At 39.8% G+C, this 22,800-nt stretch overlaps 1 protein-coding gene across 5 annotated transcripts in view; it reads right to left on the bottom strand.

Annotated features, from left to right (window-relative positions):
- The window catches only part of pds5b (PDS5 cohesin associated factor B), a 278,218-nt gene that overhangs the window by 119,741 nt on the left and 135,677 nt on the right, over nucleotides 1-22,800 (bottom strand). For all 5 annotated transcript variants that reach the window (XM_073043864.1, XM_073043867.1, XM_073043862.1 and 2 more), the window contains 4 exons: nucleotides 16,801-16,941; nucleotides 13,279-13,394; nucleotides 8,082-8,176; nucleotides 639-784 (listed from right to left, as the gene is read on the bottom strand). In XM_073043864.1, coding sequence (XP_072899965.1) covers nucleotides 639-784; nucleotides 8,082-8,176; nucleotides 13,279-13,394; nucleotides 16,801-16,941 — 498 coding nt within the window. The remainder of the gene's footprint in view (nucleotides 1-638; nucleotides 785-8,081; nucleotides 8,177-13,278; nucleotides 13,395-16,800; nucleotides 16,942-22,800) is intronic.

Raw genomic sequence — 22,800 nt, 5'->3', positions numbered from 1 at the left:
GGCCAATCAACCAACCAAACCGTATGTCTATAGGAGCAAACTCATGAGATCGCAGGGAGAACTTGTAAACTCCATTGACAGTACCCAAGGTCAGGACTTATCCTGGGTCTCCGGCGATGCAAGGCAATGTTTCTGCTAGTTATACCACTGTGCTGCCCTAAGTAGGAAGAAAATTGAGGCAGAGTATTCAGCTATCTCATAAGTACATACTGGCTTCTTTATCATTCAGTACAACTGCCTATATAGCTGACAATTAAGGATATCTGTATTCCCATCTTGTTCTAGTTTCTTAATAGGGATATTTAAAAAAACATACAAGTTTCTCAAAAAAAATCTGCTAACCAATCAATGACAAGTAGTAATTTTTCTAGATCCTGTTCACTGCACAATAATTTTCAAGTGGCATTTCAAAAAGTTTGAACACTGAACCCAGTCATTCCCAAAATTAAGAAAGTAAAACAGTAATGAACAAGAGAAAAAAAGGAAAACAAACTCTATTCAAAACTATAAACATCATGGAGAGTAATAATATGAAGGTTTGGGGTCAGTGAATAATTAGTGATGTAATCCCCACCAAAAAAAAGTTAATGTAAGCAGTAGAGAATAGCACTTGAAAGATAAAACTCAAATCTTCTCACCCGTTTGTCTAAAGTCCTCTCTCTTACAAAGTTTAGCAGCTGATCATTAACGAGTGAGAGGTCCTTTTTAGCAGCAGTTACAATTGATACAATGACATCGTGCCTTATCGCTTCTTCAGGATCATGCGATCTGACTTTGAGAAACTCTGTAATAAACGATTGTCATATTTTTACAGCTCAGTTCAGTACACAAAATGCCAAACAGCAGTTTTCAGTTTTAAGTCACTAACTACCTTCATTTATCTTCCAAAATTGAATAAGCTGCTATATCCACATTCAGGTAAAGGCAACTTGAAATCTCATTACTGCTTCTGTTTTAAATTACTCAGGAGACATTAGTAGTAACAACCCTTTATTAAAACCCGAACCTATGGAACTGTACTGAAATTCCTGTGAATTGTCATTCACTATATTTAGAGATACCCAAATTTAACCTTTATTCTTTGTTTACAGTAACCAAAAATAGGATCATTTTACAGACAAGCTGAAATGTTGATAATTATGGATTGATGAAAACCATCTGAAAGAGAGACTGGCTATAAAATTGCAATCCTCATAAAAGGATAAATAAACTAAGGCTTCAAAAACTTCTTGTTCTCTCACGGTTTGAGATCACACATACTTTGGACTACAGAAGTAAAATGCATTCAACCCAGTAACTGCTGGTAATACACTAATATACTTTACACTAAATTCTTATTAGCAGCTTAAAACATTAAAACCTTAAAACACAAGCAATGTGCAATTAGCAACTGAAATAAACAGAAAAGCAGATTTGGATTAATTTATTGTATTGTAATATTTGGATGGTTCTACATGTCAGACTGAAATCATATAATAAACTTGGAATGAATTTGCATGCTTTGCTTTTCATCAGGTAGTCATGTCAAACCAACACTTCAGTTTCAATAGTGCCAAATTACTTCAATCTACTAATATAAAATTATGAGCAATATATCATATGCACACCATTGCTGGTTTAAAAAACACACACCATATGGGCATCTGCTACATATACAAGAGATCCTATAATATTATCAAATTCAAAAGTCTGACTTGTATTCATCCCTAAATAGCAGAAATGGTACCTCTCTGCCAATACTTTTAGTAATTGTTCTTACTTCTCAAACTTACATATTTTTATAATATTCATTACAATACCATGGAGGTGTGGTTACCATATTATGTGACTTCTTTGTGGGGGGGGGGAATCGACTTGGGGATATTTAACTCGTTTGTAATCGGAGGATGGCCTGCATATTAATTACACCTACAAGATTAATTTGATAGCTTTCTAAAATATATTTGGAAACAGATTTATGGAGTTCAGCTCAATCTAACTGCCTTTGGCCACCAATTCCAAAACATCGCTGCAATGCTATATCAGTCATTCCGATTAGGAAAATCAAATCCATAATCAACAGAACGGGAATTCCTAAGCTGGAAATTTGGTAGTTATTACTTACATTTTTTAATGATTTTATTTTATTTTAATCCGTTTCACTTGTTAAATGTTTTTTTAAAAACTTTGAGAATTACTGAAATCAAGTTTGATGGTTTTAAGTTATTTCTTCACATCACACACTGAAAAGCTTTATTAAACCAGGGCAACTTAGAAAGAGGCAAAGTTCCATCTAAGTTTTGTTTCTTGTCAACGACTAACAGCATTTTTTGAGGTGGGAAATTCAGTAAAAGGTCAGCCAAGGCCTTACTATAACTTGTCACCTGTTTGTGCAACGCTGAGTCCCAGGTGACAGGGACCTATGCACTTTTACCAATTTAGTGCAAAAGAGGAAGAATACACTGTAGGGGGTGAGAGGGAGCAACATCCAGCTTGATTTGGTCATTTAAATAATGCTATGCAACCACATGGGTGAAGTGTGCAAATAGGAAAAACATGAGGCAAATCACTGTGATGACTGCCAACATGGACTGAGAACTTAAATTTCAATCTCGAACTATTAACCAGAGAACTATTAACTTTGAAGGCAACTGCAATGACAAAACATTGCTGTCATTAGAATACATGAGATAAATGTCGCACAGCAAAAGGACCCTATTACTCACCTGGTATATTTTATTTACATGATGCAAACTAGGTTCTTAATGTAGCTTATTTCACAGATAATATTCCCCCCTCCTGTTTTTTCTAAGTTTTGCCACCAAGCAACTCTTTAAGCAATAGCAGTTCACAATTGGAGCTATAGAGCATTTGCACTGAGCAAACCTGATGCATCATGAAACTTTCTCAGTTTCCAAACATATCTGATAATCAAACATCTCTAGAAACTATTAAAAAAAACTAAAATTTAAATATTTTTTTAAAAATTAGAAACACATGAAATTGCTATTAAATGAAAAAAACCTCCATTCGGCTTTTAAATGAATTTAATTTAATGATCTGCTGAATGAAATACGTATATGATAGTGGGAAAATACCTGAGGAAAGGGGTAAGTCAGCATTTATTACACTGCCAGAACAAAACCTAAAGCAATTAAATACTAGTTACACTGCACAATTAGTTTAATGAGTCATCTTAGTGAAAGTCCTGCAATGAATCATCATGATGAGAGGAGGAAAGAGAACAAAACTGGAGACCACTCGAGAGCAGTAAAGCTTCACTGAAGATAGTGGAACGTGAAATGCATTCTTCATCCTTAGAATGATTTGTGAGTGCACTATAGAGGCCCAGAAAGATTTCAGGTTCATTTATTCATTATCCAAGTGTATAGCTCTTAAATTCTTCTTTTCCGGGTATAGCCATGAAACCAGGAAAGAAAAGAAAGGCAGCATGATCATCAACTCCCAAATCCCACTTCCCCACACAAAAACTACAAAAACAGAACAGGCACAATCAAACCTCCCCCTCCCCCCCCCCCCCCGGCCCACCCAAGTACCCCTCCCACACAAAAAAACTTGTACCCAAGTTTCATCAATTATACCAAAGCTTTTGATAAGTTGAAACATGAAGAGCTTATAAAAGTCCTTCAGCACTTGGATATTGATGGGAAAGATATCAGAATGATCAAAAATTTGTATTGGGAACAAAGAACAGGAATGAGAATTGAAAATGAGACAAATTATTTTGTCTAGATTAAGAGGCGAGTCAGACAGGGCAGCGTTCTCTCACCCGACCTATTCAAACTTTACAGTGAGAAGGTTCTAAGAGCAATTAGCAATATTCTAGGCATGATAACTGGCAGATACAATTTGAACAACCTACAATACACAGAGCCGATAGCTACTTCTAAAAAGAAGCTCCAAGAAATAGTAGATAAAATCGAAGAACATGCAAAGAGAGGACTGACCGTCAACTGCAAGATGACCGAATGTATGGTTGTCACAAAAAGAAAGAAATACAGAAATGTGAACTGAAAGTGGGCAACGAAGTAATTAGTTCAATTACTTAGAGAGCATGATAGCATCTGACGGTAGGGCTGAAGTTGAAATTAGGAGGAAGATTGTGATTGTTAAATGCATGTTCGAACATCTTAGCAAGATTACTAAAGAATAACGTAATTTCTATGGGTACAAAACTCATAAACATAAACCAGTGTTATGTTTATTCCACACTAACATATGGAGCAAATGTTGCACAATATCAAAGCAAAATGAGGGAAGACTCAAAAGCTGTAGAAATGTGGTTTTTGAGAAGAATGCTGAAAATATCGTAGAAGGTCAGAGTAATAAATGAACTGTAAAACGCTGGAATAAGAAGATAACTGATAACAATCAGGAAATGGCAGCTAGAATTTCTGGGATGTGTACTGAGGAAAGAGAAGCTTGAACATCATGCAGCGATGGAAGAAAAAGTTGCAGTCAATAGGGCATGACATTCATGAGTTGCATCAAGCGATGGACAGCCAAAAGTTCTGAAGAGCTTTTTAGAACTTCTCAGATTAAAGACAGATGGAAGACCATGATCACCCCACACCATATGACACAGCACATAATGTTCATAAACGGGACCTTTTTCCAATTAGAAAAAAATGGAGCAACATTATGGCAGGACTATAAGTGAAACATATCTAGTCTCTCATTTCTATTCCAGCACTCAATCACAGATCTTGAAATAGAGTAAGAGGTCAGAAGGGTACACATTATATCTTTCAGTCTTCCACATTCTTTGCGGTGTTGGGACCTGTTCCTGTGGGGTCACAACCAGCTGCTTTTCAATATCCCAAGGACGTGGCCTAGAAGACAAGCAGGCCTTCAGGGTTCCGAAGTTTCGCAGCCCTGTGGATAGGATGATTCTAAGCTGGTACCGCTGACTGAAGCATTGCAGGAGAGAACAGAACATCGGGAACAACAGATCAGCTGCTAGATGCTCTGTACACAGTGAATCGCGCTCTCTCTCTCTCCCCCTAGTTGGTGGAGGAGAGATTATTGCCGATTCTCCAAGCAGAGAACTTAGAAAAAAAAGTGGCACAACTGACTTCTAACACCATAAATCAGCAAGTTGTTTTGTCATGTCTCCACTCTTGCTGAAAGGGGGCACCTCTTTTTCCCTATTAGGGGGAGAGAGAGAAAGCCTGTGGCATGACAAATTGTTAGGTGAAAGATTATTTTTTTGTTGTACCGCAAATCATGGTCTTTCTTGGGGGATTTGCTATTGCATGCTTGATGGGTGGAGAGTGCTGATGCTTTTTTTAAAAATGGAAGTGGGTGGGGGTGGGAGAGGGTCATTGCTTTGCTGCTGCTTGTGTGGGGAGGAGGGTGGATGGACTCTGAGTTTCTAATGTTTTAAATATCACTCATTCTTTGGAGCACTCATCTGTTTCCGTGGATGTGTGACAAACAAGAATTTCAGGATGTGTATTTCATACATTTATCTGATGTTAAATCGAACTATTGAAACTACTGAATGAGAACAGAGTTGAGAATATGCCACAATAACATGTTGAGTCAGTGATGTTGCACTGAATCTGGTCCAATATGAGAAATACTCAAAAGGATTCAAGGAAAAGAAATCAAATGTTTCTAGTAACAAAGGTGATGCACCAAACTTAACTTCATGTTTAAAAAATCACCTGTCCGGATTGCATATGCAAACAGCAAATAAAAGTTGCAATGTAGTTCACTGCAGAGCACGTGATGAACATCGTCATTTTTTAAAATTTGCTTTTTGACTTCGCCAAATATCAATAAAACTCAGAGGAAGAGCAACATGACTTAATTTCAGTCCTTGAAATACAAAACACCTTAAAATTGTTATGTTTTTATCCATTTTCAAAAGAAACTGAAATAGTAAAAGTTTTTACTGTAGAGTATAGGTCCCTGCCACCTTCAAACACCCGATTTGTATGCAGCCTGTGCATATGATCAAACATTTGGGAGACCAGCAGGATGTATCTGTAGATTTCTGCAGGGCTACACACATCTTCTGCCATGTGCCAATTCGGTTCGAGGCTGCATTCCAGACTTACAAGCAATTCAGGGAAAGGAACACTGCAGTAACCCGGGAAAGAACTGCAACTAATTACAAATTTACTTTCTACAAACCACTTATGAATGAATCTTTGTTGTTTCCACAGCAATATAATTTAAATCCTCTAAGGAAATATTCAACACCATTATCATCAACAATGAATTTATATATTCCTTTCTGAAGCTGAAGCCATTAATTACTTCAACTGTGAACGTTCAACACATTTGTGACACAATGAGGACTATTGGGCAATACTTGTAATTCACCATCCATTTGTGGTTAATTAATTTTCTACACAATCTAGCCTATACAGCAACACAATTCAACATAAATCCCACATCCTTCTAGAAACTTAAAAATCCACTTCACAGTTCCCACAATCTTGCCTTTCATAAAATCCCAGTTTAATTCAGAACCTCATCATAAAGATTAAAAGAAATCCATGCACGCAGTTCATAAGCAATAATTCTTATTCTTCGCAATACTGAAATTTAAAGTAACCAAACAATAATCAAAATACCACATCCAGATGTAGAATAAAATTTATGTTGTTGTTCCAAATATTTATTAAATTACTTGAAGATTAAATTACCTTAAAATCAGCACATCAGAACTTTGCAGCTTTCTCTTCTGTTGTGTTTTGTTTGATGCTCTTTCAATTAGCCTTCTTTCCTTGAAACACTCAAATAGCCCTAACCCAAAGTCATAAGTAACAAAAAGACTGCAACAACTTCAGAAATACAAGTACCCTCAATTATGCACTGAATTGATATCCATTTTATTCCCTGTTCTTTGTGGGATATATCTTATAAAATCCATCCAGCTACCCAAATTTCCAATCCCGTACCATTGATTTCTGGGGTTTAAGATTCCAATGGGCAACTGCCTCCCTGCTGAATAGTCAGAAAGCCCTCGGGAGTACAGCAGCCTCTAAGCTACAAACGGCTAGTCCACCTACAAATGATCTTGACAGCCAGCAAAACCCACATCCATGCTCAGTGACTATCAAAGCATTCCAATGAACAACAGCAGAACTCACAATTCTGATGAAGAGTCATTGAACTGAAACATTAACTCTTGTTTTATTTCTTGTGCACATTTCTTTCTATTTCGAGAATATATGGCAACACTATTGTCAAGTTCCCAATTATCAGCATTATGGAAACCAGAAATACAACTGCAGCAGTCACATAAATGCAAAAGTCACAAGGAAATGTCAGAAGTTGAATGTCCTGTGGTGAGTCATCCACCTTCTAACATTTCAAAAACCTTTTCAGGATTTAGGAGACATAAATCAGGTGAGTTATGATTATCCTCCACTGGTCTGCATAAGTGCAGCTCCAAAAGCTGAAGTTCAAAACCATCTCGGGTAAGGCAGCCAGATTGATTGGCACCATGACCACTACGATAAACATTTGTTCCCTCCATTCCTGCTGTAAAAAGAATACAATGTGCATCTCAGGCAGCATCTATGAAGAGAAATAAACAGTCAAAGTTTCAGGCTAAGATCCTTCATAGCACTATTCTTCTCTGTAGATGTTGCCTGACCTGCTGAGTCTCTCCAGCATGTGTGTGTTACTCTGGATTTCCAGCATCTTCAGAATTTCATGTATTTACAATATGCATCTTTTACAAAGTTCAATGTGATACTTACCTAAGCTACTTGAACAACATCTCCAAAACCCTTAATCTTTACTACGAAAGGTTAAAAACAGACACATCAGAAAACCACCATCAGCAAGTTTACCTCCAAGTTTTCTGTTGTGTAGTCAATATATCACCATTCTTTTATTGTGATTGGGTCCAAAATCTGGAACTCCTTATCCAACAGCACCATGATATTCCTTCATAACAAGGACTCCAACCGTTGAAGAACATTTTCAAGATACAGTAGGATTTAACTATACTGATCTTGTCATCAATTTCCCAATATTTCTGATAAGTATTATTATTATTTTTTCTATTAGTTGAGAAATCAGTATATTCTTTATAAATTAGTTAATTGGATACTTACCAGTCAGATCTTTTGCTAAATCTGGATGATTCATAAGACAGTGGCTTGCAAACTTCACACATTCAAGACGGATAGGAACATGGATGTCATTGAATCTACAGGAAGATTGTAGAAATAATGCAAAAATGGAAGCAGTTCACTGAATTGGGAATTTTTTTTTTAAAACTAAGCCACATACACTAGAGGCTTTAAGCCTTTATTATGAAATCTTTATAAACTTTGCAGACTCTTCACCAAAACTAACTGCATTTCATTTTCCACAAGCGAAACCCTACAGGCAGATGTGGCTTTCTTAGTAGCCAGATACAAAGGTTTTTTCCAAATGGAATTAAAACTTTTACAAGGATCAAAATAGTGACTTTAAAATATACTGAAGTAAATTCAGCATCCATAGAACCATAGCAAATCCATGCTGGACCTTCTGCAATGATTTTTATATTTTGTGTTAATAATGCAAGGCTCAAAATCATAAAAATCTGCAATGTAAATAATATTGAATAGATACATCACTTCTTTTTTTATATATAAACAAGCCCACATAAATGTGAATATGAGGATACCATCTGTAACTTTTAAATTTGAAATTCATGTAATCCTGGAAGAACATATTTATCAGTTCCTCTCATGGTTTTAGGGCAGGGGTCACCAACGTTTTTTGCACTGCAGACCAGTTTAATATTGACAATATTCTTGTGGACCAGCTGACCGGGGGTGGGGGGGGGCGCGGTTAATCACAACTGGAATACAGCGATACTCGAAAGGGGTTCCTTATGTCCAGTCTATTCCACAATTATTTAGTTTTCATGGCTATCAGTACTTGCTTCTGTTCTGCTTGCTCACATTTTTTCCACTCAAAAGACTCAACAGGTTTGTCTTTCAGTGCAGGGTGCTTGGACTCAAGGTACTGAAGCATTTTTGAGGGCTTCATTGCCTCATTAGACAGCCTCCGGACCCAAACTCCAGCCTCCCGCCTACCCGCCGCCAGATGCCTTGGGCAGGTGTGGCTGGTTGTGGGTGGGTTGAAAGGACAAGGTAAGGGCTGGAGGTCCCCATGCCGGGGCTGCAGCGGTCGCAGTCCGGACAGAGTGACTGAGTGAGGAGTGCAACAGTCATGTGCACCCCGCCCCCCCCCACCCCCCCCGTACGTAGGTAGGTTCTATCGGCCGACAAAAGTTTGGCTCGAGGGATGACTTTCAGTAGATTGCAGCAAGGTAGCTGCTCTGCTACTTACAAAACCCTGAGCCCAAATTAGGTCATCTGCAAATATTTTAGCACCGGGTTCCCCACGAACATTCGGTGTGCTAAACAGGTTTGGAGGGGGCGCCCATCTGTCTGTGCTCCAGGCCAGTAGCAACGGCAGTTCCTGCCAGCCACGCAAGGCCAACAAGTGATCCCTGGCGCCAGGGTATCACTGAATTTAGGCGACAGATGACCTTGCGTGCGTTCAAGTTCAACAGTGGGTGTGACAGGGAATGAGGAAAGGTGCAGCTGACTCATCGTTTCATGTCGCCAAATCATATTGTTTCCTCGTGGCCTGGTGGCACATGTCTTGGTTGGGGACCACTGTTTTAGGGCATCCAAATTACTTAACAATAACAATATACTTTTAAAATATGTCATAGGTGATAGGTGATTCGATTGTAAGGGGAATAGATAGGCGTTTCTGCGGCCGCAAACGAGACTCCAGGATGGTATGTTGTCTCCCTGGTGCAAGGGTCAAGGATGTCTCTGAGCAGCTGCAGGACATTCTGGAATGGGAGGGTGCACAGCCAGTGGTCCTGGTGCACATAGGTACCAACGGTATAGGTAAAAAACGGGATGAAGTCCTACAAGGTGAATTTAGGGAGTTAGGAGATAAACTAAAAAGTAGGATCACAAAGGTAATAATCTCTGGATTACTACCAGTGCCACGTGCTAGTCAGAGTAGAAATAGGAGGATATTTCAGATGAATACGTGGCTTGAAAAATGGTGCAAGGGGGAGGGATTCAAATTTCTGGGGCATTGGAACCAGTTCTGGGGGAGGTGGGACTGGTATAAACAGGACGGTCTGCACCTGGGCTGGACTGGAACCAATGTCCTAGGGGAAGCGTTTGCTACTGCTGTTCAGGAGGCTTTAAACTAATGTGGCAGGGGGATGGGAACAAGTGCAGAGAGACAGAGGGGTGTAAAATGAGGGTAGAAGCAAAAAGTAGTAAGGTGAAAAGTAAAAGTGGCAGGCAGGCAAATCCAGGGCAAAAAGCAAAATGAGCCACTTTTCAACATAATTGTATAAGGGCTAAGAGTGTTGTAAAAACAAGCCTGAAGGCTTTGTGTGTCAATGAGAGGAGCATTCGTAACAAGGTGGATGAATTGAATGTGCAGATAGTTATTAATGAATATGATATATTTGGGATCACAGAGACATGGCTCCAGGGTGACCAAGGATGGGAGCTCAACATCCAGGGATATTCAATATTCAGGAGGGATAGGCAGGAAAGAAAAGGAGGTGGGGTAGCATTGCTGGTTAGAGAGGAGATTAACGCAATAGAAAGGAAGGACATTAGCCTGGAGGATGTGGAATCGAAATGGGTAGAGCTGCATAACACTAAGGGGGAGAAAACACTGGTGGGAGTTGTGTACACGCCACCTAACAGTAGTAGTGAGGTTGGGGACGGCATTAAACAGGGAATTAGAAATGTGTGCAATAAAGGAACAGTAGTTATAATGGGTGACTTCAATCTACATATAGATTGGGTGAACCAAATTGGTAAGGGTGCTGAGGAAGAGGATTTCTTGGAATGTATGCGGGATGGTTTTCTGAACCAACATGTCGAGGGACCAACTAGACAGCAGGCCATTCTAGATTGGGTATTGAGCAATGAGGAAGGGTTAGTTAGCAATCTTGTCGTGCGAGGCCCCTTGGGTAAGAGTGACCATATTATGGTGGAATTCTTCATTAAGATGGAGAGTGACATAGTTAATTCAGAAACAAAGGTTCTCAACTTAAAGAAGGGTAACTTTGAAGGTATGAGACATGAATTAGCTAAGATAGACTGGCAAATGATACTTCAAGGGTTGACGGTGGATATGCAATGGCAAGCATTTAAAGATCGCATGGATGAACTACAACAATTGTTCAGCCCAGTTTGGCAAAAGAATAAACCAGGGAAGGTAGTGCACCCGTGGCTGACAAGGGAAATTAGGGATAGTATCAAGTCCAAAGAAAAGCGGCACACCTGAGGACTGGGAGAAATTCAGAGACCAGCAGAGGAGGACAAAAGGCTTAATTAGGAAAGGGAAAAAAGATTATGAGAGAAAGCTGGCAGGGAACATAAAAACTGACTGTAAAAGCTTTTATAGATACGTAAAAAGAAAAAGATTGGTCAAGACAAATGTAGGTCCTATACAGTCAAAAACAGGTGAATTGATCATAGGGAACAAAGACACGGCAGACCAATTGAATAACTACTTTGGTTCTGTCTTCACTAAGGAGGACATAAATAATCTTCCGGAAATAGTAAGGGACCGATGGTCCAGTGAGATGGAGGAACTGAGGGAAATACATGTTAGTAGGGAAGTGGTGTTAGGTAAATTGAAGGGATTAAAGACAGATAAATCCCCAGGGCCAGATGGTCTGCATCCCAAAGTGCTTAAGGAAGTAGCCCAAGAAATAGTGGATGCATTAGTGATAATTTTTCAAAACTCCTTAGATTCTGGATTAGTTCCTGAGGATTGGAGGGTGGCTAATGTAACCCCACTTTTTAAAAAAGGAGGGAGAGAGAAACCTGGGAATTATAGACCGGTTAGTCTGACATCGGTGGTGGGGAAAATGCTAGAGTCGGTTATCAAAGATGTGATAACAGCACATTTGGAAAGAGGTGAAATCATTGGACAAAGTCAGCATGGATTTGTGAAAGGAAAATCATGTCTGACGGATCTTATAGAATTTTTTGAAGATGTAACTAGTAGAGTGGATAGGGGAGAGCCAGTGGATGTGGTATACTTAGATTTTCAAAAGGCTTTTGACAAGGTCCCACACAGGAGATTAGTGTGCAAACTTAAAGAACACAGTATTGGGGGTATGGTATTGATGTGGATAGAGAATTGGTTGGCAGACAGGAAGCAAAGAGTGGGAGTAAACGGGACCTTTTCAGAATGGCAGGCAGTGACTAGTGGGGTACTGCAAGGCTCAGTGCTGGGACCCCAGTTGTTTACAATATATATTAATGATTTAGACGAGGGAATTAAATGCAGCATCTCCAAGTTTGCAGATGACACGAAGCTGGGCGGCGGTCTTAGCTGTGAGGAGGATGCTAAGAGGATGCAGGGTGACTTGGATAGGTTAGGTGAGTGGGCAAATTCATAGCAGATGCAACGTAATGTGGATAAATGTGAGGTTATCCACTTTGGTTGCAAGAACAGGAAAACAGATTATTATCTGAACGGTGGCCGATTAGGAAAAGGGGAGATGCAACGAGACCTGGGTGTCATTGTACACCAGTCATTGAAGGTGGGCATGCAGGTACAGCAGGCGGTGAAAAAGGCAAATGGTATGTTGGCATTCATAGCAAAAGGATTTGAGTACAGGAGCAGGGAGGTTCTACTGCAGTTGTACAAGACCTTGGTGAGACCGCACCTAGAGTATTGTGTGCAGTTTTGGTCCCCTAATCTGAGGAAAGACATTCTTGCCATAGAGGGAGTACGGAGAAGGTTCACCAGATTGATTCCTGGGATGGCAGGACTTTCATATGAAGAAAGACTGGATCGACTAGGCTTATACTCACTGGAATTTAGAAGATTGAGGGGGGATCTTATTGAAACATATAAAATTCTAAAGGGATTGGACAGGCTAGATGCAGGAAGATTGTTTCCGATGTTGGGGAAGTCCAGAACGAGGGGTCACAGTTTAAGGATAAAGGGGAAGCCTTTTAGGACCGAGATGAGGAAAAACTTCTTCACACAGAGAGTGGTGAATCTGTGGAATTCTCTGTCACAGGAAACAGTTGAGGCCGGTTCATTGGCTATATTTAAGAGGAAGTTAGATATGGCCCTTGTGGCTAAAGGGATCAGGGGGTATGGAGAGAAAGCAGGTACAGAGTTCTGAGTTGGATGATCAGCCATGATCACACTGAATGGCGGTGCCGGCTCGAAGGGCCGCATGGCCTACTCCTGCACCTATTTTCTATGTTTCTATGTCATTGTTAAATTGTAACCTACCTTCCCAAGTAACACTGCCACAATGGTTTGTTCTGGGATGCCAATTCAGAATCTTTTGCTCCAAACATTTTTGCCAGCAGCTTAACGACTGCTAGACGTTCTTCATTATCATTGCTCTGTAAACATAAAAATTGAAGAAATTGCCATCCAAATTTCTTTTTTTTAAAAAAGCTTCATCACGTAAACAGTTAAAAACCCCTTTATTGAAATAAGTCTCTTCTTGCCATCATCATTAACAAATGCACTTTGTGAAAAAATGAAAGTATTCTAGTCTAAGAATGAGGAATCTATATCCAAAATGTTGAAAAGATAGAAACTAAAGTGTGTCAGAAACCCAAATATCGCAGAAAAAGACTCAGATTAAACAAATGAAATTGTTACTAATGGATGACTACAGTTGTGCCTGAGCAGGTAAAGAAATTCTTACAGAGTGGTTCGAAACTAGTGATCTAAAGTTCTTTAAAAAGAAAGGACAAGATAGAATAAGAAAAGGGATATGAAGATTATTTGGTAATCCAGTTACAAATTTCTTTGGCAAAATTTGCGATACCTTTCAGGAATTTTGCAGTTTTTAAAAAAAATTTGGAATATATTCAATAGTACATATCCTATTTTTTTTTCCCTTTTCTAAACAAGATCTACTTGATATAGAAACCTACGGCACAATACAGGCCCTTCGTTCCACAATGCTGTGCCAAGCATGTACTTACGTTAGAAATTACCCATAGCCTTCTATTTTTCTAAGCTCCATGTACCTATCCAAGATTCTCTTAATAGACCCTGTTGTATTCGCTTCTACCACCATCGCCGGCAGCCCATTCCACTCACTCACCACTCACTGCGTAAAAAAAAAACTTACCCTGACATCTCCTCTGTACCTACTTCCAAGCACCTTAAAACAGTGCCCTCTCAGTTATAATATGCAAAAAAAAATTTTTAATTTTTGTGTAGAAGAGCAATCAGTTCAAAAAAAAAGTTTGAAGCTTCATGATTGCAATCAAGAGCACACTTAAGATTTGTTCTTAAAACTTGATTATGTAACCTGGAATTCTCTGACATAACATTAAGATACATTTTCTTAAATATTTCTTAAGTTTACTTTGCCACTTCTAATATTCCATATACAATTTATCTACTAATATCTAGATAGTAGATATATCTAATATATCTACTGTACAGTTCCCATAGAATTCAACACTGCCTTGACAAACATCAGAATCAGAATCAGACTTTAATCGCCAAGTACCTGTGCACATACAAGGAATTTACTTCCGGCAGATGTTGTCTCTCTGCTCAGAACAATAATAATGATAAATATAAATGAAAATATAGATTATACATACAGGTAGTGCAATCCAAGTAATAGTTAGCCGACAGTTAACCGGCAGTTAACTGTTCAGCAAAGTGACCGCAGTAGGGAAAAAACTTCTCCAGTGCCTATTAGTCTTAGTCTGGAGGGATCTGAAGCGCCTACCAGACGGAAGCAGATCAAACAGTTCATGCGCAGGATGGAAGGAGTCCTTTATGATGTTCTAAATGGCATGAACTAAATGGCAATATATTGTAGTCTACAATAAGGTGAAAATACTTATTAGTATCAAATATTGTATAGCAAATCCTTGCTCTGATGGATGAGTTTTACAGAATGCACACTGCAAAATACAAGCTCAGATATGCTCAAATATGTGGCTAGAAAGGCCAAAGTATTTTAAATGATATAATACTGCAACATTCTCTCAAGCAACTGGATTATTAAAATCAGAACAACTTGGGCACTGAGCTTTACCAAACAAAACACCTGTCAACAACTCATCCTCAGTATTTCAGATTGGAAACAGTGTCATCAGGATAAGAATGCACAATTGTTTATAGTCACTTATGGAGAGACTTGAAAGCATGTTTTCATGCTTAGTGAAGGGGAAAAAAAGCATTAAAAAACAACAACAAAGTAAGGAAGACAGGAAGTTAACTAATAAAATAACTATACCCAAGACTAGGTGGAGGTTTTCTTAGAAATTGACAATGTTGTTCAGAATTTAGTCTCAGTTGTATGCAACACCAAAGTATGCAAATATCAAAAAACATCAACATTTTCATGGTTATGTATGCACAAGTATTTTTTACTTTAAAAGTGTATGAAATTCATATTAATTTGAAACAAATTCAGAAGACTTGTTTCATCCAGCAGGTCCCTGGTGACTTTCAGGGGAATTCAAAGCGAATTTATTATCAAAGAATGTATAAATTATACAACCTTGAGAATTGTTTCCTTACAGGCAGTTGTAAAGCAAGGAACCCGAAAGAAACCAATTAAAAAAATTAAGACCACCCCCAGTGCCCGCAAAGAAAGAGAAAAAACAACAAACCATGCAAACAATAGAAGTGAACAACTGTATTCCAAATCAGATTTGATGCAAATCCCCAGAGCTGCTCAGGTGCAAAGCTTTGGAACTCAGTTCATTCTATTAGCAGAGCAAGTTGCTGCAAAGTTCGCAGATGTGAAGCACAGCAACCGGGGCAGTCTTACAGCCTTAGCGTAGCAGAGAAAGGAGCACATAGACTATCTGATTAAACTGTCTGAAGCTGACAATAGGACCTGGACCCCACTGCGATGACTCAATCCAGGTCTAGATTTCACTGCCGGAGATGCCACTCTCAACTTCTCCAAATTGTCTCAGCATTTACTCAGCCTTTCCAAATTGGCTCAGCACTTAGTTCCACTTCCCTCCATTTACTTGTATCCTGCAACTTATTCTCTCTTACATAAGCCCATCAACTACCTTTTCATTCTTTTGCCATTAACCTGAACTGAAGAAATAATTTATAGTAGTCAATTAATCTACCACAATACCTTTGGAATACAAGAGCGAGCAGGAGAATCTGGAGAAACATACATGATGCAATCTCCTCACCACAGCGCCAGAGGTCAACAACAAACGTGGGTCTCCAGAGCTACAAAGCAATACTAACTCCTGCACCCAAGGTGCCTGATCATATTGTCCTAGCAAACTCTCTTCTCACCTTTTAACTATCTTCTTTTTCCACAGTTCATTTGTCCAATTTCTGATCTACTCATACCAAGAAACCAACCTACTCAGAGTCACCCACAACACCTCTTGCATCCCGTCATCTCAGTCATTGCTTAAAAACATTACATTTTGCCCTACATTATTGCTGAAGGAAACTACCTATGCTAACCTCATGTTTGTCCTGCCCTTCCACAACCAGTCTTTCCCTACGTTTATCTTGAAAGACAATGAAACAAGATACAATTTACCATGCATCTAGAAAATAACCAGGCAAGAAAAATATTTTAAAATTTATTCCAAGAATAGTGTTACAGTGCAGTGAAGGTTGAATAGAGTTAAAGAAACTTAATGGTCTAGTTATATTAATGCCAGAAATTATCCATGATTACATTAATTTTAAAGAAACATTATTACACATTACTTGTTAAGAATTACAGATCAAGTTAATGTTTCAGTCACCATGCAACATATAGAAATGAGTGAACAGATGTACCTTAAGTTTAAATTCCAGCTGTGGTAGAACAGAAAGTAACAGATGACTATCAATATTGTAGAGCTCAAGGATCAGGTCAAAGACATGCTCTGATAGATCACTGATGGAGGTTTTGCCCAACATTAAAACCTGGTTAAAAAACTGTTGGCAGAAAATTTACCAGTTAGTAGGATATGTACTAAACATCAGCACTATAACAATCCAAAAAGTGTATATGAAAATCATATTCAATGTAAAAGTGAACATCCTCTCCAACATCCCAAGCATTAATACCAAGCATTAATTATAAATTGCCCCAAACTTCTGATCAGCTGCCAGCACAGTAAAAGACTCATCAACCAGCAATTTGCAGAAATGCTTTGAGAATTGATAAGTCATACCTTTGAACTGAAAAGTTGTCAAAGAGATCAATTTAAATAAAACAAAAATTTTATTATATTTAACATACCTCATGGTTGTTTGTTTCCTTTGAATTGAAGGGGGTCAATAACCCTGAGCCAGGTATAAGCAGGCAAAGGAATTATGGGCCGATTTCCTAGCATACATGCTGGTCAACTACGAAAGTTAACTTTTCACTACTGGACTTTACTACTAGAGTATACAATCATCACAGCGATATTTGCTATTGAGACAACAATAGAAAAATCTCCAAAGATGTAACTTCTACATAATTACAGGAGATCCCAAACTTGGAAACAGTTCAGGAACTACACTATGCTGTAGTTTTGTGTGGAACTATCATCCTTTTTAACTGAAATTAAAGACTACAGCATAGTGACATTTTTTGAAGAGCACTGATTTAAAGGAGAAAAATAACAGTAAGATGCCAGACCAATTCACCACTATTATCATTCACTGAAGATGATGTTCCTTCAAAAGTAAGCTCCTCCAAATAAAATGTACCCACTGTCTTGTTCTTTAAACTGGCTGCTCAATGCCCATTACATCTCACAGCAGCAATGTCAAAAAAATGAGTGCCCAAGCTAATGACAGCAGTACAGAATTCAAGTATTTCAGTGTTGAGAAAACCCATCAAGGTACTAACATTTCGTTCAAGAATTTGTATCACGGAGTGGGGATGACCTGCGCAGTTTCTTTCAATTTCAGATAACCACATCAGACCACTTAACACATGTTGATAGCGGGAGGGGGAGGCAAGGCAATAGGACAGCAAGTTCTGCTGCATGGACATTGCATCACAGGAAGGAAGGATGAAGTAAAATAGATATTTGGGCAGCAGGGTGACACACACAGTTATCACTGCTGCCGCATAGCTTCAGGATATGGGTTTGATCCTGACCTCTAGTTCTGTCTTGTTTTTTTCCCCCTGCATATTTCACTATGGTCATGTGGTTATCCTAACCAGAAGACCACAATCTGTGCAGATTGGTGATAATATATGCTACTCACTGATGATCAACACTGGCACACCTCACTTAGCCCACTGTTCTACTCTCTATATACACATGACTGCATGGCTAGGCATAGCTCAAATACCATCTATAAATTTGCTGATGATACAACCATTGTTAGTAGAATCTCAAGTGGTGACAAGAGGGCGTACAGGAGTGAGATATGCCAACTAGTGGAGTGGTGCCGCAGCAACAACCTGGCACTCAACATCAGTACGACGAAAGAGCTGATCGTGGACTTCAGGAAGGGTAAGATGAAGGAGTACATACCAATCCTCATAGAGGGATCAGAAGTGGAGAGAGCAAGCAGCTTCAAGTTCCTGGGTGTCAAGATCTCTAAGGATCTAACCTGGTCCCATCATATCGATGTAGTCATAAAAAAGGCAAGACAGCGGCTATACTTTATTAGGAGTTTGAAAAGATTTGGCATGTCAACAAATACACTCAAAAACTCCTATAGTGGTACCGTGGAGAGCATTCTGACAGACTGCATCACTGTCTGGTATGGAGGGGCTACTGCACAGGAACGAAAGAAGCTGCAGAAGGTTATAGTCAGCTCCATCTTGGGTACTAGCCTACAAAGTACCCTGGACATCTTCAGGGAGTGGTGTCTCAGAAAGGCAGCGCCCATTATTAAGGACCTCCAACACTCAGGGCATGCCCTTTTCTCACTGTTACCATCAGGTAGGAAGTACAGAAGCCTGAAGGCACACACTCAGCTATTCAAAAACAGCTTCTTCCCCTCCGCCATCCGATTCCTAAATGGACATTGAATCTTTGGACACTACCTCAATTATACAGTATTTATGTTTTTGCATGTTTTTTTTTAAATCTATTCAATAAATGTAATTGATTTATTTATTTATTTTTTCCTTTTTTTTTGTTAGATTATTGCATTGAACTGCTGCTAAGTTAACAAATTCACATGTCACATGCCAGTGATAATAAACTTGATTCTGATTCTGATCTACTGTGTGTAGAATTTTCTCCCACATCCCACAGACATGCTAATTGATCAACTACTGAAGATAAAGAAAATGTTCTTTAAACTGTGGAAGCCTAGAATGAATGAGAAACACAAATTAGCATCAAGAGAAAAATTAGCACTGGTGCACTTATTGGGTCTATGAGGTGATACTGTCATAGGACTTGAGAAGTCCAAAGATTCTGAATGAGAATGAAGATTCATTCATTGACAGCTTTAAGATTCAAGATTGTTTCATGCCATTTCAAGTATACACATGTTAAGGAGAATGAAATACTTGTTACTCCGTATCTTCACCGACAAGAAAAACACCAACACAACACAATAAATACAAGTAATGCACACAAAATACTGGAGGTCAGGCAGCATCCATGTAAAAGAGTAAGCAGTCGGCATTTCTTGCTGAAATCCTTCGCCCTGATGAAGGACTTGAGCTGAAAACATCAAATACTAACCTTTTCTTCTCCCCCCCCCAACCCCCGACAAAGATACTGCCTGGCCTACTGAGTTTCTCCAGCACTTGTGTGTATTACTTTGACTTCCAGCATCTGCAGATTTTCTCATTTGCCATAAATATAAATACACGAGATAGCTTATATACATTGATTGATTGTATGTCCATAAAGTGATACCAGGCACAAAAAGCATCTGTACATTTTGTGAAGCTAATAGGAAATGATAAAATGCTGCTGGTGGGGTGAGTTAGTGGGCAGAGGTGTTGATCTGTCTTACTGCTTGGGGAAAGCAATTACCGTAGATTCCGGACTACAGAGCGCACCTGATTAAAAGCCGCTGGCTCTAATTTTAGAAATAAAATCAATTTTTTACTTGTACAGGCCGCACCGGATTTTCGGCCGCAGGTGTCCCACGTTGTAATATGAGATATTTACACAGAAAGATATTACACGTGAGGATTTTTTAACTTTTAATTAAATCCATATGGTAACAAACAAATATATATTGCAAATGCTTTTTTTCGAACCGTGCCTGTAATACGGCTACTTTTAAATATACATACGTATCGGTAACACAAATTACGTTGCATATACTTTTTTACTGAACAGCACGAACAACATTCCAATATCTCCTAGCGACTGGTAAAAATATATATACTGCAGCCTACCAGGAAAAGTTATTGATCGCCTTTAACTTAAAAGCAGCGTTTTCGCTCGGGTCTAATGAGCTCGGCTAATGTGCTCGGGTCTGATGTGCTCGGGTCTAATGAGCTCGCGTAACGCGATCGGGTCTAATCGGGTCTAATGAGCTCGGCTAATGTGCTCGGGTCTGATGAGCTCGCGTAATGCGATCGGGTCTAATCGGGTCTAATGAGCTCGGCTAATGTGCTCGGGTCTGATGTGTTCGGGTCTAATGAGCTCGCGTAACGCGATCGGGTCTAATCGGGTCTAATGAGCTCGGCTAATGTGCTCGGGTCTGATGTGTTCGGGTCTAATGAGCTCGCGTAACGCGATCGGGTCTAATGAGCTCGGCTAATGTGCTCGGGTCTGATGAGCTCGCGTAACGCGATCGGGTCTAATGAGCTCGGCTAATGTGCTCGGGTCTGATGTGCTCGGGTCTGATGAGCTCGCGTAACGCGATCGGGTCTAATCGGGTCTAATGAGCTCGGCTAATGTGCTCGGGTCTGATGAGCTCGCGTAACGCGATCGGGTCTAATCGGGTCTAATGAGCTCGGCTAATGTGCTCAGGTCTGATGAGCTCACGTAACGCGATCGGGTCTAATCGGGTCTAATGAGCTCGGCTAATGTGCTCGGGTCTGATGTGCTCGCGTAATGCCCCCACCTTCCCGTTTATCGCAAACCGGTATTTTTCCCACAAGACGCGGCGAAACCGGGTGTGACGTCATAGCATCCCGCGATGTAGTACAGAAAACAAATATAGTTAAAACACTTCTAACTTTAACTAACAAATGAATTACTAAGCGAAAATATTATAAACTAAGTAACTGCCATAAAGGCAGCACAATGCTTTTCTTCGAGTGTTTTCCATGTTGATGAGGGTGAGTACAAATGACTGATTTACAATAATTTAATTGTGAAAGTGCGCTTGATTTATCGTACAATTTCATTGGACCTCTGTGAACTACTCATCAATTTTATTGGTCTACTGTTACGAGGCAAAATGTTTACGAGGCGGCATGAAAAAAAACCATGTATTAGCCGCTCCGTATTAAAGGCCGCAGAGTTCAAAGCTGTTCAAAATGTGGGAAAAAAGTAGCGGCTTATAATCCGGAATCTACGGTATTTGAGTCTGGTGGTCCTGGCATAAATGCTGTGTCGCCTCCTCCCTGATGGGACTGGGACAAACAGTCCATGGGCAGAGTGGGTGAGACCCTCATGATGCTACTGGCCCTTTTCTGGCACCTTCCAGAAAGCATGTCCTTGTTGGCAGGTAGGCTGGTGCTGGTGTAGTGTTGGACAGTTTTGACTACCCATTGTACAGCCTTCCTATCTGCTGCAAAACAGTGATACAGCTTGTGAGGATGCTCTCTTCTGTGCATCTGTAGAATGACTTAAGTATAGATGTGCAAAGTCTAGCTCGCTTCAGCCTCAGAAAACAGGGGATTTGGTGAGCTTTTGTAATTGTGTATGTACAATGTCCTGTGTACGTTACTAAAAAGGGCTTCTTTGGTTTGTTACGAGTAGGAATATTTCTTTGTCTGTTAAATGTTTCTCTCGCCGTTGTTTCGCTTTAGAATGGCTGATATGGTAATTGTATTCATTTGTTAATCAATGGGGAATGTTATTGTATTTTGTGAGGCTGGGAACTTGGGGGAGGGGTTGCGCGGGCTTGGGGGTGAAGGGAGTCGGGAGGGAGACGCCGAGGAAGGAGGACGTGCGCTCGGAAGACCACCGGGGAGTCCGAGGTGGAAGACATGGAAGTTGGGGGGCAAGCAATGAGGAGTCAAATGGTTCGCTGGTTGAGCTCCAACGAGTGCACTAAACTGACTGAACTTTGATAAGTTGGCGCCTTTGCCTAATACTCTTTTAATTTTAGTAAACTCTTTAAAGTGTATTTCATACCGGTATTTGTTGTGGGTTTGATACTGTTGGCGGGCGCGAGGCATAAACGCGAATCTCACAGCACCTGCGTGTACGGGAGGCGGGGTTGGTGAGTGGCTGGATCTCCTTTTCCCCTAGACATATACCAGCCTTTTGGGTAAGTGTTACATTTGGAATGTATTCTGTGCAAGAAGTGAATTCCAACTAGTTTGAAACTGCTTGCAGTTTCCATGGCTGTGCCACTAACATAAAGGTGGGGGCAGTGAGGGTGGTGCAATTTCTCCTGGAATTGATAACCTTCTTCTACGTCTTCTAGACATTGAGGAAAAGTTTATTTGCTTGGCACCAGAGGTTTCGTGTTCTTCCACCTCCCCTCTGTAAGCCATCTCATCATTAGTGGTAATGAGCTCCACCACAGTCATGCCATTGGCAAACTTGATTATGTGATTACTCAGGTGTTTGACCGTGTAGTCACATGTGCACAGAGTGCACAGTAATGGGCTCAGCACACTTCTGTGGGGGCACCCGTGTTGAGGATGATTTTTTGGGTTGGAGGAGCATATGTGCATCCTGACTACCTGAAGGG

Source organism: Hemitrygon akajei, chromosome 4 (genome assembly GCF_048418815.1).
Source record: "Hemitrygon akajei chromosome 4, sHemAka1.3, whole genome shotgun sequence".
Lineage (NCBI taxonomy): Eukaryota > Metazoa > Chordata > Chondrichthyes > Myliobatiformes > Dasyatidae > Hemitrygon > Hemitrygon akajei.
This window is presented reverse-complemented; position numbering and strand designations above follow the sequence as displayed.